The 15,972-nt window shown below is 34.5% G+C and overlaps 1 protein-coding gene across 1 annotated transcript in view; it reads left to right on the top strand.

Annotated features, from left to right (window-relative positions):
- Positions 1-15,972, top strand: part of LOC123559657 (sushi, von Willebrand factor type A, EGF and pentraxin domain-containing protein 1-like) — a 48,254-nt gene that overhangs the window by 13,661 nt on the left and 18,621 nt on the right. The window contains exons 10-15 of the mRNA XM_053552513.1: positions 4,258-4,434; positions 4,646-4,822; positions 5,823-5,999; positions 6,354-6,527; positions 12,978-13,112; positions 15,325-15,450. Of these exons, the coding sequence (XP_053408488.1) occupies positions 4,258-4,434; positions 4,646-4,822; positions 5,823-5,999; positions 6,354-6,527; positions 12,978-13,112; positions 15,325-15,450 (966 nt within the window). The remainder of the gene's footprint in view (positions 1-4,257; positions 4,435-4,645; positions 4,823-5,822; positions 6,000-6,353; positions 6,528-12,977; positions 13,113-15,324; positions 15,451-15,972) is intronic.

Raw genomic sequence — 15,972 nt, 5'->3', positions numbered from 1 at the left:
CTGATAGAACACATTGGGAGGAAGTGCAGTGTGCAAGAACAATAACTCTACCTTGCCTATTTTTTGAGTTATTCCCCTTTATCTTATTTTCTTAAAAAAATTTGTCCGGAGCATAACTCCAAAAGTACTGGAGGGATTTTCTTCAAACTTCATACACTGATAGAACACATTGGGAGGAAGTGCAGTGTGCAAGAACAATAACTCTACCTTGCCTATTTTTTGAGTTATTCCCCTTTATCATATTTTCTTAAAAAAATTTGTCCGGAGCATAACCCCAAAAGTACTGGAGGGATTTTCTTCAAACTTCATACACTGATAGAACACATTGGGAGGAAGTGCAATGTGCAAGAACAATAACTCTACCTTGCCTATTTTTTGAGTTATTCCCCTTTATCATATTTTCTTAAAGAACTTTGTCCGGAGCATATCTTCTTCATGCATGGAGGGATTTTGATATATCTTGGCACAAATGTTTACCACCACGATGCGGAGTGTCATACGCAAGAACTAGGTCCCTAGGTCTAAGGTCAAGGTCACACTTAGAGGTCAAAGGATACAAGAATAAAAACCTTGTCCGGAGCATTTCTTCTTCATGCATTGAGGGATTTTGATATAACTTGGCACAAATGTTTACCACCACGAGACGGAGTGTCATGCGCAAGATCCAGGTCACTAGGCCTAAGGTCAAGGTCACACTTAGAGGCCAAAGGTCAGATACAAGAATGACTTTGTCCGAAGCATTTCTTCTTCATGCATGGAGGGATTTTGATGTAACTTGGCACAATTATACACCATCATGAGACGAAGTGTCATGCGCAGTTCCCTTCTTTAGAATTACTTCCCTTTGTTGTTACTTTAAATAGCTTTTATTGTAACTTTTTCATTACAAGTCGTAGGGAAAAATCGAGACCACTTTTCTGTAGTACAACAAACATGCTAAATCCAATTTTGAGGTGTATTTTGACCAGTCTCTTCCTGATAAAGATTTTTGTGTGGACTTGCAATTTTTTTTTTTTTTTTTTTTTTTTATAAAGATTAACTTCCCTTAGTTGTTACTATAAATAACTTATATTGTAACATTTTTATAATTGACCCTAGGGAAAAAACAAGACCACTTTTCTGTGGTACAGCATAGATGTTACTCTCCAGTTTTAGGTGTATTTTATTAATTTTATTATATATAAGGTATCTCTACCTAGTAAGGAGTTTTTTTGTGGACTTTAAAAAACAAAAGACTTACAATGATTACTAAACAACCACAAAATTAACATTCCATTTGCAAATACAGCTGCTAGAGTAAAGAAATTTGCTTTGACGGGCATATATTGTGACATTCTGGCACTCTTGTTCCCTGTTAGCTTTCCATTCCTTCTTTTTACAGTAGCCATATAGAAAAACATCATAGTTATACTCTTCATGAAAATTAATAAAATTTAGCAGTAAACCACCTCACTACTGACTTATTCTTTCTTCCACATCTTAAAACCCCTGATGCGGACCACATCCTTCAATTATGATATGCCCGGTGGGGGGATTAGCCATGTCTGACATGGCTCTTGTTATATATTAAGCTTGTCTTGAATACTTTCATTGGTCGTCGACATATCTTATTGAAGACTGAATGTCATGGTTCACTATGGTTGAATATGTTTTTGCTTAATGTTTATTCTTATCAAAAAATGACATGTTAAGGTTAGTATACAAAGTATAAACGGAGTGAAGTATAAAATCTTTGCATTAACTAATTCACCCGTTCCTAATATTCAAACACTTGTTTAACACATTTTTAGCTCCACTATTCGGAGAATGGGGGAGGGGGGAGGGGGGCTATTTTACTCACCCCGGCATCGACATCGGCATCGGCGTGACCTTTCTTGGTTTAGGTTTTTCGGCAACTTTTGTTTTTCTGTCATATCTTTGTTACTAATATTTATATCTTACTGTAATTACACGTAAACATTGACCAGTATACAAACAAAGTATGTGTGGGGGCTGAGCCCATTTAACCCAAGGCCAAGGTCACCAAGGTGTTATACTTAGTTTATTTTTAAGGTTAAAGTTTTTTTGGTAACCTTTGTTTTTCTATCATATCTTTGTTACTATTGCTTATATCTTACTATAACTTCACATAAACATTGTCAAGTATACAATATATAATGTATGTGTAGAGGCTGAGCCCATTATATCCTAGGTCAAGGTCACCAAAGTGTTATACTTATGTTATTTTTAAGGTTAAAGTTTTTCGGCAACCTTTATTTTTCTGTCATAGCTTTGTTACTATTGCTTATATCTTACTGTAATTTTACATTAACATTGTCCAGCATACAAACAAAGTATGTACAGGGGCTGGACTCATTATACCTAAGGTCAAGGTCACCAAGTAGTTATACTTAGGTTATTTTTAAGGTTAAAGTTTTTCGACAACCTTTGTTTTTCTTGTTACTATTGCTTATATCTTAATGTAAGTTCACATAAACATTGTTCAGCATACAAACAAAGTATGTGTAGGGGCTGAGCCCATTGTACCCAAGGTAAAGGTCACAATATTTTTATACTTGGAATTATTTTCATGTTATTTTTTTCGAAAGCTTGGTTTATAGACATATCTTTGATACTTTAAAAGGTAATGGATTGAAATTAAAGATATTTCTTTATAATCATCATCTGCATGTGTGGTTATAAACCCCATAACTCTTATTGTAATTTTTACAGAATTATGCCCCTTTTGTACTTAAAGTTTTTTTGCAATATTCACTTTCTGGACATAACTTTAATGCAATATAAGATAAAGACTTGAAATTTAAAATGTATCTTTATCATCATCATATGCAGGTGTGGTGACAATACCTATAACTTTGATATGTTTTTTGACCAAATTATGCCCCTTTCATACTTAACTTCGTTTTCTGGACATAACTCTGGTACTATATAAATTAATGACTTGAAACTCAAAATATATCTTTACCATCATCATCTGCATGTGTGGTAACAATCCCAGTAACTCTAATTTTTGTTCTTGACAGAATTATGCCCTTTATGTATTTTCCTTTTAAAGTAGAGGTCTCTTATTTAGACATATATTCATTTTACTGTCAAATTGCCGAATAGTGGAGCGCGCTGTCTTACGGACAACAACTTTTCACTTGCACACTTATACTGAGTTTATCAAAGTATGTATACGTACACGTGATTTATGAACTCGCGTTCCACGGTTCATAGCTAAGATATGCAGGGCTGCATGATGTGGATTTCGTTTTGGGGAGGCCGTGTATTTCAAACGTGGCATTCCCTGTTTGATATTCATTCTTTTTTTTTTTACCAAGAGGGCATTAGTGATCTGAACGGTTAATTGTGGTAAATCAAGAAGACCAGTTTATTCGTATGTTCTAACGTATTCATTACAGTAGTTTGACAATAATCATATTGAGCTTCATTTACCTGAGTAGTACTTAATCGGACTTCATGCGACATTTTAACCATGCTCACTTATCTTTACGTCAACCGTTGCTTATTTGTTAAAACTAAACACGTTTCAGGCGATGTTAGGCTGTTGTTTGTTTCCATCTGTAGATTATATTTTATGAAAAGTCTTTTCAGCAGTTACCACACGTAGTCGAGGTTTTAATTTTATTCAGTAATTTTAACTTCATTCGCTTCATCAGGTGGTTGGTTCAGTATAGTCAAACTCTAGTGGCAAATGATATCTTCTACATACACCTTTCAAGAAAATTTCAGCAAAAAATGTTGATAAACAACTATTTCGAATAATTCTTAATGTTATATTACTTAGTTGTCCCGTGGACTACATATGGAACAATCATAACTCACTTATGTAACATAAAAAACGTTCAAATTCTTAAAACTTAAACCTTAGTATATAATGCGCCGAATATATTCTACTATAAGGATTACAAAAATCAGAGTTAAATTATAATAACAAATATAGTAAATTTAATCACACTTGCTATATTACCTTACAAGATGCAGCAGAACTCTTTCAAAACAATCGTACAGTTATGTTGAACCTCAGGAATCGTTTAGTATACTCATCTCGGTCAGATCTGCATAATATGGTGTTTTATGTATACACCAAAATTTACAGAAATATATTATTGATACCGATAATAGAATCAATATAAATTTTTTGAGGCAACACCAAATTAAATGTCTTCAATAACTTTTCATACTTTCTGCCAACGACTTCCCTTACATTTTGTATATAAGTTCTTCAGTTGAGACTTGTTCTTGTTATTACAGACTGTCACACTCCTTCTGCACCTATAAACGGCAAAGTTAACACTACAAATGGTACGATATATCAGTCAGTGGCTACATTCAGTTGTGATATCGGCTATACATTGAATGGTGGCAACAGTACAGTCTGTGAATCGTCCGGAAACTGGAGTGAACATAACTTGAAATGCGTCATTAACGGTATATTTCGTACATCAGTGTTTGCGGCACATGTACTTATTATTAAATATTTTCAACTGTCTAAGTCACAATTTTAAGTCATGGTTATTTCCTTCTTAAAGAAAAATCCCTTCTGAAACTTGCATATATAAATAATTCTACCAATAAAGACGTCTATCTATTAAATTGAACACTTAGATAATTATTAATTGGAGCTAAAATATTCTTACAGATTGCGGAAACCTTACAGCACCTGGAAATGGCACTGTTACTTTCAGCAATGGTACAACGTACACATCCATAGCCTACTATGACTGCCACACTGGTTTTGACCTGCACGGTGCAAATGAAACTTCCTGCCAAGCTAACAGAGCTTGGGATGCTCAAACTCCAACATGTGTTATAAGAGGTGACAAAAAGCTTTTGCTTTCTTAATGGATATGATACCTCCCTCTGATTTAGTATCCCGTTATGTAAAGCAATGCAGGGTAGTAAAACGTGAGTCTCCGTTTAGATCTTCGGGATAATATTTATATCTGAGATTGTGAAATTACAGAAGGAACGAAAACTGGAATTGATTGTTTCTAAAACAAGTTGGTAATTTATTGCCAAACCAAATATATCAATATAATATTAAAAACCGCTATGACAGGATGTATAATTTGAACTGAAAGTTATTATGTTCATTTAGAAGACGGTATCCATTCCTTAAGAAAGGGAAGAGGAATCCAGTATATATTTTGGAAACAGAATGAATTAAGTGTGAACTGTGTGAGGTTTTATATTGTAATATGATATAACAACCCGTTAACAAAGCGTATATGCATAGTATAATACAAGAAATCTTGTACATAACAGTACTCCTTATGTACATAATAAGCATTATTAAGTTATAGACCATTGTTGGTGTCCTACATCGAAAACCTGTTTATAGTAGTCAGCAGTGTATTGTAGTCACTTTCAGTCAGTCCCTGTGATTACCGCTATAAACATGTTACACTGTATAACGATTTTACGACTAGCTGGGTTTTTTTACTTACTAGAGTTATATCGTCATCTCAGTGCAACATATAATACATTCAATTTGACAGAAAGAAGCATTTAATATCTTTATACCACACGTTGTTCTCTTTTTTAAAATATACAGTCTACTGCAAACTCCCGAGGACTTCATTTTTACCATAACATGTTGTCCATTTGCTTAAATTATATTAACATAATTATATACTCTCACGTATTTTGCTTTGTTTGAATAAAAACACAAATGATTCGTTGCAGTGTACATGTTCCAAGACGAAGTTTTTTATGATTATTCAATATTAAGTCGAATATTACAAACAATTCAGGAAAGAATAAATACATTTCCATCAGATTGCCTATAAAATGACAATTATTTTACTTTTTAACAGACTGCGGTAAGCCTCCAAAAGCTCCTGCTATTGGAACTTCTACAAACAATGGAACAACATATCAGGCGGTTGTTTCGTACATCTGTAACGAAGGCTTTGATTTAATAGGAAATGCATCAGCTGTATGTCAAGAAAACGGAACATGGAGCACTGGGCCGACTAATTGTACTATCAAAGGTTATTCCATGAAGTCATTTAGTTCATTGTATATTCGTGTTATAAAATAGTTATTTTTTTCTTCACATGCCATTGGGTCTATTTATGTTTACAGGGTAATTTATAGCTACATTTTGTATGTTGGTAAAACCCGAGGACTTCTTACTTATTATCAATTATTCGATTCTTACTACACGCAAACATAGTTAAAATGTGTCTGAGCGAAGCTATTCTAAACTTCCTTGTTGTCAGACTAGCAGTTTGTACAAAGTTAGACCGTTTGCTGCTAGTTGTAATAGTCTATTCTGCTTTAAACTAATATGTGAATGATCGTAATTATAGTTAAGTTAGTCAGACCTCTACATATTTCCTCAGACTGTGGAAAACCTAATGGTACAGCTCATGGAACGTTCTCACCGGAAACAGGAGGACACTTTTTCAACGATAATGCTACATATAAATGCGATAAGGGATACGAAACCTCTGATGCGACGTTTATCACCTGTAATTCATCTGGTGAATGGAACAGACCTCCGCCAATATGCAAAGGTACAGTTTTTTACTTCTTTAAATTTAAACAATATAATATGTCTTAGCTCAGGTCTGCGTCATACATATTACAAATTATATACACAGGTCTGCGTCATACATATTACAAATTATATACAAAGGTCTGCGTCATACATATTACAAATTATATACAAAGGTCTGCGTCATACATATTACAAATTATATACACAGGTCTGCGTCATACATATTACAAATTATATACAAAGGTCTGCGTCATACATATTACAAATTATATACAAAGGTCTGCGTCATACATATTACAAATTATATACAATATATGCGATATATATTCTGAAGATTAAAGGGGGCGATTTTATCTTTTTATGTGTTAGTATAATGTCATATGTATATCATGTGTTGAGAATAAGACAAATTATTCTTTACAAAAAAGTCTGATCGTTGATTAATCAAAATGAAAATCATATATGTGAATAATGTGTAAATTAAGAAAGAAATAACTAAACTTCCGGTTTGGCGAAATGAATTCATACAAGTATTTCGCTAATTTTGAGCACAATTTTATGGGGCATTTGTTAAGACGTCCTTCACCTACTATAAAAATTTTGATCGGAAATCACGTCATGGACCATTCCGCCACCTCAGGGCAGACTTGGATAACTGCTTCTTTATTTCGGTGCACTTATCCGCTCTTCACTCTGCGGTGAAAAATATTTCATGCCTCGTCAACAGCATGATCAATCAGCTAGCTCACAAAAGCAAACGTGCTAGAGCAGAGGTTTTGTCCGTCGGTTTGCCGTCCGCACATTTCTTAAAAATCACTCCATTTGAACAAAATCGGTTGAAGTTGATGAATCATGGCGTGGGCCCTCCTAAAATGTTTGTTTTCAATATTCATCGTAATTACATATAGATGCAAAACAGAAACATTTTCAAACGACATCTTCACCAACAGCACTGTAGTAGATTAAAAAACGTTTTATGTAAGTAATTCTTGAACGTCTCTTTAAAAGTCTGTTAGTTATGAATATTCGTGACGAAGAAACACTGCCGCTTTTAGGCGTTGATATTTTTTATCGTATTTATTTCATTTATAAATTTATGGCACAAATTTGAAATATTTTCACACAAACATTTCTGCGATGAAACTCTACAAAGTGTTCAGATGATTCCGATTAATAAGAAACATACTTTTGGGTGTTGTCACTTTACTAAATATGTAGGTGATTTTTGACGAATTTATTTTTATATCAATACCTTAATGTTCTGAAGAAACAACTGCGACACCCTGTAAGAACAGGCCAAACTCTTGTTTGTTTCTTGGACATATGATTCTTATGACTCAGTAAGCCGACTAAATGCCAATACCACAGCTGAAACAACACTGAAAGGTCCATTTATGAAACGTATAAATATTACCTGTCTTGCGAAGTTCGGTGCGTTAAACTTAATATACTATGTTTTTGATAAGCAGATGAAATTATTAAATCTGTAGTTACTATTACAATATTCTACTCAACTAGAGAAAAATGAAATGTGGACGATATATATAGTTTCATCGATGAATTTGGATTGTACATACACGTACGTCTAGGATATTTTATTGCATTTTCATTTCTTTCTACATAATGTATCACGTACTGATTGTATGCGATGTATCACTAATGCATCTTTCATCAAAAAAAGGAGGCCGCTTGGACCGGTTGGTTATAGTCGCTTACTTGAATTCACCAGAGCCGCATTAATCTGGGATCCAAACCTTGCAAGAGGTATAGAACCCTTTATTTGAAGAAGACCAGTCAGCCGGCTTACGGAAGGTTGGTGGTTCTACCCAATTGCACGCCCGTGATGAAATTTTGCTCTGAGGGAAACCAATGGTCTTCTTCCGCCGTAAAAAACATAAATTGTGTCTATGTGAAGTTTAGCCCAACAAAAACTAAAACAAATAATGACAGGCTCAAAAGTGTTGAAAAAAGTAATACATGTAAATAATAAATGTTGCTAAAACGTTTGCATTTGTTTTTAACTTAAAGTATGTTCTCAGATGTTTAAGTTGACGAACTGAACAACTTATCAACGGGTTTATCGGGTTTTTTGTTTGTTTGTTTGTTCGGTAATGTTTTCAGGTGTATAACAGTGTGCTCCGGACTATGGAATTCCATAAACGACATCGTCCTGCTTAAAGCTTACTACCCACTGTCTACTGCTTACTGCATATATCTTATAGCAAAAACATCAAGACATTCCGAATACCGTGCTGACGTCACAATAAACGACAGTCTGACTGCCCACTGCCTACTGCGTCCTGTCTATTGCCTACTGCTTACTGCTTACTGCCCACTGCTTACTGCCTACTGCTTACTGCTTACTGCCAACTGCTTACTGCTTACTGTCCACTGCTTACTGCCTTCTGCTTACTGCTTACTGCCTACTGCTTACTGTCCACTGCTTACTGCCCACTGCTTACTGTCCACTGCTTACAGCCTACTGCTTACTGCTTACTGTCCACTGCTTACTGTCCACTGCTAACAGCCCACTGCTTACTGCTTACTGTCCACTGCTTACTGCCCACTGCTTACTGCTTACTGCCTACTGCCTACTGCTTACTGCTTACTGTCCACTGCTTACTGTCCACTGCTTACTGCCCACTGCCTACTGCTTACTGTCCACTGCTTACTTTCCACTGCTTACTGCCTACTGCTTACTGCTTATATATTGTCTTCTTTCTGTTTCAAAATGGAGAAACTATTACAACTATATTGGTCAAAGAACTATACAGTTGCCGAAATACGCGATGAATAAAAATACATTGAATGTTTCAGCTTAATGCTTATGCATAATTTGTAGTTGCCAGTGTCGATCGACACATGCGTAGTCCTTCTTGAACATTTATTCTTTACGTACGAAACAACAAAGTTTTCAGCAAATTGTTTTCACAAATAAGAAAGATATTTTTTTCGAAAAGGTGATAACTGTTTAATTTTTAAAGCTCTAAGGTACAAAATGTAGGTGCTAGAACAAACCAGCTCGTACTGACGCACATACCGAAGGACGGATGGTTCAATCGCTAGACGGCGGAACCATACATACACCAACTTTATGTGATAGACCGGACTATTCATGATTGTGAATAAGATATACATCACACTTAAATACCTTTTAAATTTTCAAAAGATAAATGCTTGTATATTTTTGTAACTGTAGACATTTTAATGCATCAATTTGACAGTCCCGTTACGTCGAAATTTTACGTCAAAACTAGTGACGCATTTGACAGTCTGTTACTTTTGAATGACTCATTCAATCAATATATTATATTGCATTTAAATACCGATTAGTACACGTAACAAGAATTTATTAGATGATGTAACCTACTCAGAAGTTAAAGCCTTGTCAGCGAATGTTCTAAGGTACTTTCTTTGCCAGTTACTCATCATATAATTTCAAAAGAAGGAATTTCAATTAAGGTATTAGGTCCATAATAGTGATATTCAACTTGGACGGTAGTTTCCTTAAGTTCTAACTTGTTTCACACTGTTTTGCAATTTTTAACAACTTTTCTCGTCCAGTTTCTTTTTAAAAAATGATTTACGATATTTACTTAAAGCTAAAATACAGACAAATTTCAAAGTGGCACTGTATGTAGTAGGCAGTAAGCAGTACGCAGTAGGTAGTGGGCAGAAGGCAGTAAGCAGTAAGAAGGACGCAGTAAGCAGGACGCAGTAAACAGTAGGCAGTTAGCAGTGAGCAGGACGCTGTCGTTTATGGATCCGGACGTAGTTTAATGCGTTATCCGTTTGCAAAGGATCTTTATATAGATTTTATTAATGTCAAGAACGCCAGGATATACGATTATACGTCGGCAGTTGCATTACTTTTGATGTATGAAGCATAATCATATATTGAAATAGACCAGTTTCCCATTCGGCGAATTTAGCATTATCGGGATTTCTCGCCAAGTCTCGCATTTTCAAAACGAGGCCCAGACTGCCGGATCAGAACTAAGTGATAATGATAATGAAGCGATAGGATGTTGCTTGACAAAAAAATTTACCATTCCTACAGAAAAGTCATTGTCCTCGAGTTTCTTAAGAGTAAATAAAAAGAAATCTTAAATTTTAATTTTTAATTTGGTCAAAATTGATTCATCTAAATTACATAAGGGCGACACAGTGCTCTGACATTCAAATCACTGCTATTTTTCAAAATAGGTTAGTTGATATTCAAAACTTTAATCCCTCTATTCTTTAGACTAATTTAAATACTAATAAGATTTTACGAGGAAATGCTTTCAGTCCGTCACGGCCGTTTCAGTTGCTATAAATTTGTGTCTATTAGTAATAGTTATTAGATATTTTGTACAACGCTTTTTTTTAGTTTTCTTTTTATTATTTTTAATACTTATGCTCAGTTTTGTATACACCAGATTTCGCAGTAAATTACTATTGTTCTAGTTATCCTCGATTTTTGGAACCAGGTTTTGGGTTTCTGACATTTAATTTTAACTCAATGACTGGAATTTGAATTAAATTTCAACCGACATGTCCATTTTATACAGCAAGGAAGAACTACGACAGTGGGTTTATTCTCAACTGATCCCCTCACTTCAGCCGACAAGGGGGCCTCCGTGGCCGAGTGGTTAGAGTCGTTGACTTCAAACCATTTGCCCCTCATCGATGTGGGTTCGAAACCTCGTTTGGGGCGTAGAATTCTTCACGTGAGGAAGCCATCCAGCTGGCTTACGGAAGGTCGGTGGTTCTACCCAGGTGCCCGCTCGTGATGAAATAGTGCACGGAGGGGCACCTGGGGTCTTCCTCCACCATTAAAGCTGGAAAGTCGCTATATGACCTAAAATTGTGTCGGTGCGACGTTAAACCCAACAAAATAAATAAATAAATCAGCCGACAAAACTATTCACTTTTATACAGTTGCAAGTAAAATATTGTTGTGCCTTGGTGATTAGTCTATCAAGCGTGCGAAAATGTAAAAGAAAGAAAGTTTTAGTTCGCATAATTGCAAAATATTCTAGGTTGTTGATAGTCTAAATGCAAGCAGTTATCTGACTATATATAGCGCCATACGGAAACTTTAAATGACACCCTAAAATATAACAGATCAAAAGAACATTACCAGTTTCCATTTTATGTGATCTTGTATCTATTTGAAAAGCGGTATGATTTTAATTAACAACAATGTAAATGTGTTACCCGCCAATCCAAATATCTTTAGGCTTGCCTTGAGTTTTTTATTTGAAATCTTAAAGTTAATAATTTGATATTTTATTAGTACATGTATGTTAAAATTTTCTAAGTGCAGATGCATCTAAACATAGCTTTTACCACATTTTGGCTGTTTTATACACTGCTTGAATTTTCTTCTACAAACGCATCGCCTAGACTCGCTTAATCGCCTTATTGACTTTTACTATTTAGTTATAGTAATTACTTACAAATCAAAGTACTTTTAAAAGATGCATACATCTGGAGACATTTTCCTGCTTTAATTAAATACTTGCAAATTGGTCACAGTAATCAGAAAACCAACCTGATGTCAATCAAGAAGGACCGCCCCACATGCTGTCAAGATCTTTATCATATTCGAGCACAAAAAAAGAGAGAATACATTGAATCATTATGTATATAATACCAAATTACATTATAGAGCGCTGACTGTCTTTTTTATCATTTAATCAAACACATCTTCTCATTGTTTGTATTAGCTCTTTAGTGCGAGTTTTAAGTTTTTACTTTCACTGATAATATAATGAATATGTATAGAAATGAAGTTTTCATTCATTTCATTATGAAACCAACCGGCAGGAAATATGTGAAGAAGTATTCTAAAAAAATAAAACCAAGAATGAAATTCAATTTTGTCAGATATTTTATTAGAAAGAACGATTATTACAATATATCAATATGTCCACCCAGCAGTCTGTGCCTCGTTTAAGGATAACAATATGCAGATAACTCTGCATGTAACCACGGAATGGGAAAAGGGTCTGTTAGAGATAAGACATTAATAAAAAAAAAAAAAACTTTGATAACGTAAAATGTTCTTTTCAAAATCTGCGCTATTCTTGTCAATCTGATATTGCATATCTCTACATTGCATTTCGAAGTGTTTGGGAAAAGTACAGATATTTAGGCGAAAGAGAGCAAGACCATATTTGTTTAGTTTCATTCATGTAATGGACGAAAATAATATTAGTAGTAAGATTCTTGGTTAGGGTTGGGGGTAACATAAGGGCCGAACGTTTTGCCTAAGCTTTTTCTGCCACCAATAAGTGTATTTTTGTCCTCAGGTAGGTAACATTTCTAAATTGTTTTTAAGAACTATGCACATTATTCGAGTGAATATGAGGTATGCCCTGGATTAACGATTATAAAAACTCTGACACACATATTTCTCCTATAACAAGAGTAAGTTTTTTATTGCCTTGTAATATTATGATATTGTATATTTTAACAGACATTAATGAATGTGATCGGTATACCGCAAATTGTCATAGACGAGCAGACTGCAATAACACTGATGGTAGTTACTGGTGTAAGTGTCAGTCTGGGTTCATTGACATTTCAGGAGGTAAAGGAACTAATTGTGAAGGTATAGTATTTAATTTTTCATTCTTGTTAATTTGATAGCATTAGAATGAAATGTTTGTACATGTGCGTATTTTTCTCTTGCTACATGCAAACGTGGTGTAACTTTGTTTGCAGACTACGGCTCTTGTAACTGCTTTCTCGATCATCAGTACGACAAGTATCTATGGAAGCCTAATTCGGCCGTCGCCTATCGACTAAATTATATTTAATGATATTGTAACAAGATTTAACAACACAGCGATATGAGGAACCTTCCCTATAGTTTTGTCTACGAATGACATTAGTTGAATATTTTCATACATGTAGAGTGTTTGTTATACTAGTACTTGCTTGCTGAAATTTTAGATTAAAGCTGTCGAGATTTTGTTTCTGGTATTTTCTCAATTACTATTTTTGAGTCAAACTGACTTGTTAGAATAATATCAAATAATATCAGAATAATGAAATTGTACCTTTGAATTCGGCATTGTACACTCCAGACAATTAAGACGCGTCATCTATTCATGGCAAATTATTCTTTCTTATAACTTGTATGCAAATATTTTGATATTCTTTTGTTTTTAGTCTTTAGATCCGATCTAATAGAGTGGTTTGTTTTGTAATCTAAGAAGCCTAACCGTTGTGACATGTGCACTCGTTTTGCAGTTCAGTCATACATTTTCAAAAATCAAAATAAAAGTTATTACATGTGTATACTGAAAATGATTACATGGATTATAGTTATTAAAATCATTACCCAAATTAATTTGTCAAATATAGAAAAATCTTTAAATTTAAAACACTTTTGTTAAAGCATTTTAACACGACAATAAAAGAGTATACTCTTGTGACAATTGTCTCGTAAGATATTTTTTAGCTGATTGTTTATTGTTTGTTTCTTTCTTTAATTTCTTGAGCACAAATTTGATAACGTTTAAATCACGCGCGATAACTCCAACGATGACATGGTTGATAATAAAGATTTTTCTTCATTAAAACGTTTCAGTACAGAAAATACTTTTGTATAACATTACAGTATATGCACTTAACTTCTATCAATGACAACCTTTTTGAGTTCAACGATGTATAGGAACTATAAGAATCAAACGATAATATAAACATGCTGTCGTTTAAATTATCGTGCGGAAGAAGTACTACTTGATTTGATATTGTTACTAAGATGAAGAGGAAAGGGTTATTTTAAATGCTCATATGAATGGATAAATAAGTACAAAAGGTGTTCCTGATTTCGGCCGATAACCAATTCTGATCGGTTATGGAAAATGAAAAAAAAATGTTATATGCAATTGCAGATGTAGAATGTTAATGAGAAACCTCTAATGCTCATTTACTTACCGCATACATCGTGTAATATCGTCATCTAAGCGCTATTTTGATAACTACGTATTCGTATAAGAAGCATTGATTCACTTTTATGCCACCGAAGGTGGGCATATTAAAATCGCACTGTGTGTACGTCTGTGTGTGCGTGTGGTAAATTCTTGTCCGGGCCGTAACTCTTCTATCCTTAAAGGGTTTTTAAAATAACTTGTAATGAATGTTCACCATAATGACACGACGTGTGATGTGCAAGACCCAGATCCCTAGCCCCATGGTCAAGGTCACACTTAGAAGTCAACTATTAACAGGGTGTGTTTCGTGTCCGGTCAATAACTCTGCCATTCATCAAGGAATTTTGAAATTACTTGGCATAAATGTTCCTCATAATGAGACAACGTGTCTTGCATAAGATCCAGACCCCTAGCTTTAAGGTCAAGGTCACACTTAGCGGTTATAGGTTAACATGGTCTGTTTCGAGTCCAGTTCATAATTCTGCCATTGTTGAAGGGATTTTGAAATTGCTTGGCATAAATGTTTCTTATAATGAGATGAGGTGTCTTGCCCAAGACCCAGACCCCTAGCTTCAAGGTCAATGTCACAATTATAAGTCAAAGATGCTTTTTGTCTGGTCCATAACTCTGCCATTTATCAAGGAATTTGAAAATTATTTGACACAAATGCTAACCATATTGAGAAGATGTGTCACGCTTATGACACGGGTCAAGGTCAAGGTTACGGAATGATGTGTGATAATTTTGCGCAAAACTGTAGCATTCTTTGGAACACTTCGGAGGCATTTGTCGCCAATAGTGCAGCTCTTGTTTGCACTGATGTGACAATGTATTAAATGGTTCAAAGAATATTGGAATAATGATGTATACTTATGTGTGTAGATATAGACGAATGTTCAAGAGCCAGTACAAACAACTGTAATAAAAACGGGTCCCAGTGTATCAACTATCCTGGAGGTTTTCTTTGTCTTTGTGACGACGGTTGGACGGGTGATACTTGTAGCATCGGTATGATTTCTTTATTAACATTTAAAGAGTTTACAAATTTGTTATCAGTTTTACCAAAGATTTGTTAGAAATTATGCAGATTTATTCTTAAAAATTTAACTTGGTTACTATAAGTAAAAATGCCTATGCGGAAATGCCAATGTAGAAAAGAATTTGCACATTTGTACTGATTTAAACAAGAAAGAAGAAGAAACAGACTGCACCTGTAAGTCAGTTCTTTTTTAATAAATATCTTTATTAGAGTTTGGAAAATTATAAAACCAACTTATTATTACTGTTGTATTCCTTACAATGTTCTCAACATAATACTAATGAATGCTTAACCTTCAGTCTGCTGACGGCAAGTGATTCTGCCTTTATTACCAGAGCAGACCGAGATCATTCAGCAGGCTTATCACTGGTCTGCACTGTTCACTTTTCAATGAATACGCATTTGAATAACACATGGTATTGCCCAAATTGAATATTTTATAAAATGTCTACATGATGTGTGTTTAATAGTTCAGTCGGTAGAAAATTTTT

Source organism: Mercenaria mercenaria, chromosome 10 (assembly GCF_021730395.1).
Source record: "Mercenaria mercenaria strain notata chromosome 10, MADL_Memer_1, whole genome shotgun sequence".
NCBI lineage: Eukaryota > Metazoa > Mollusca > Bivalvia > Venerida > Veneridae > Mercenaria > Mercenaria mercenaria.
Note: the sequence above shows the minus strand (reverse complement) of the source record. Positions and strands in the feature narration are given on the sequence as shown.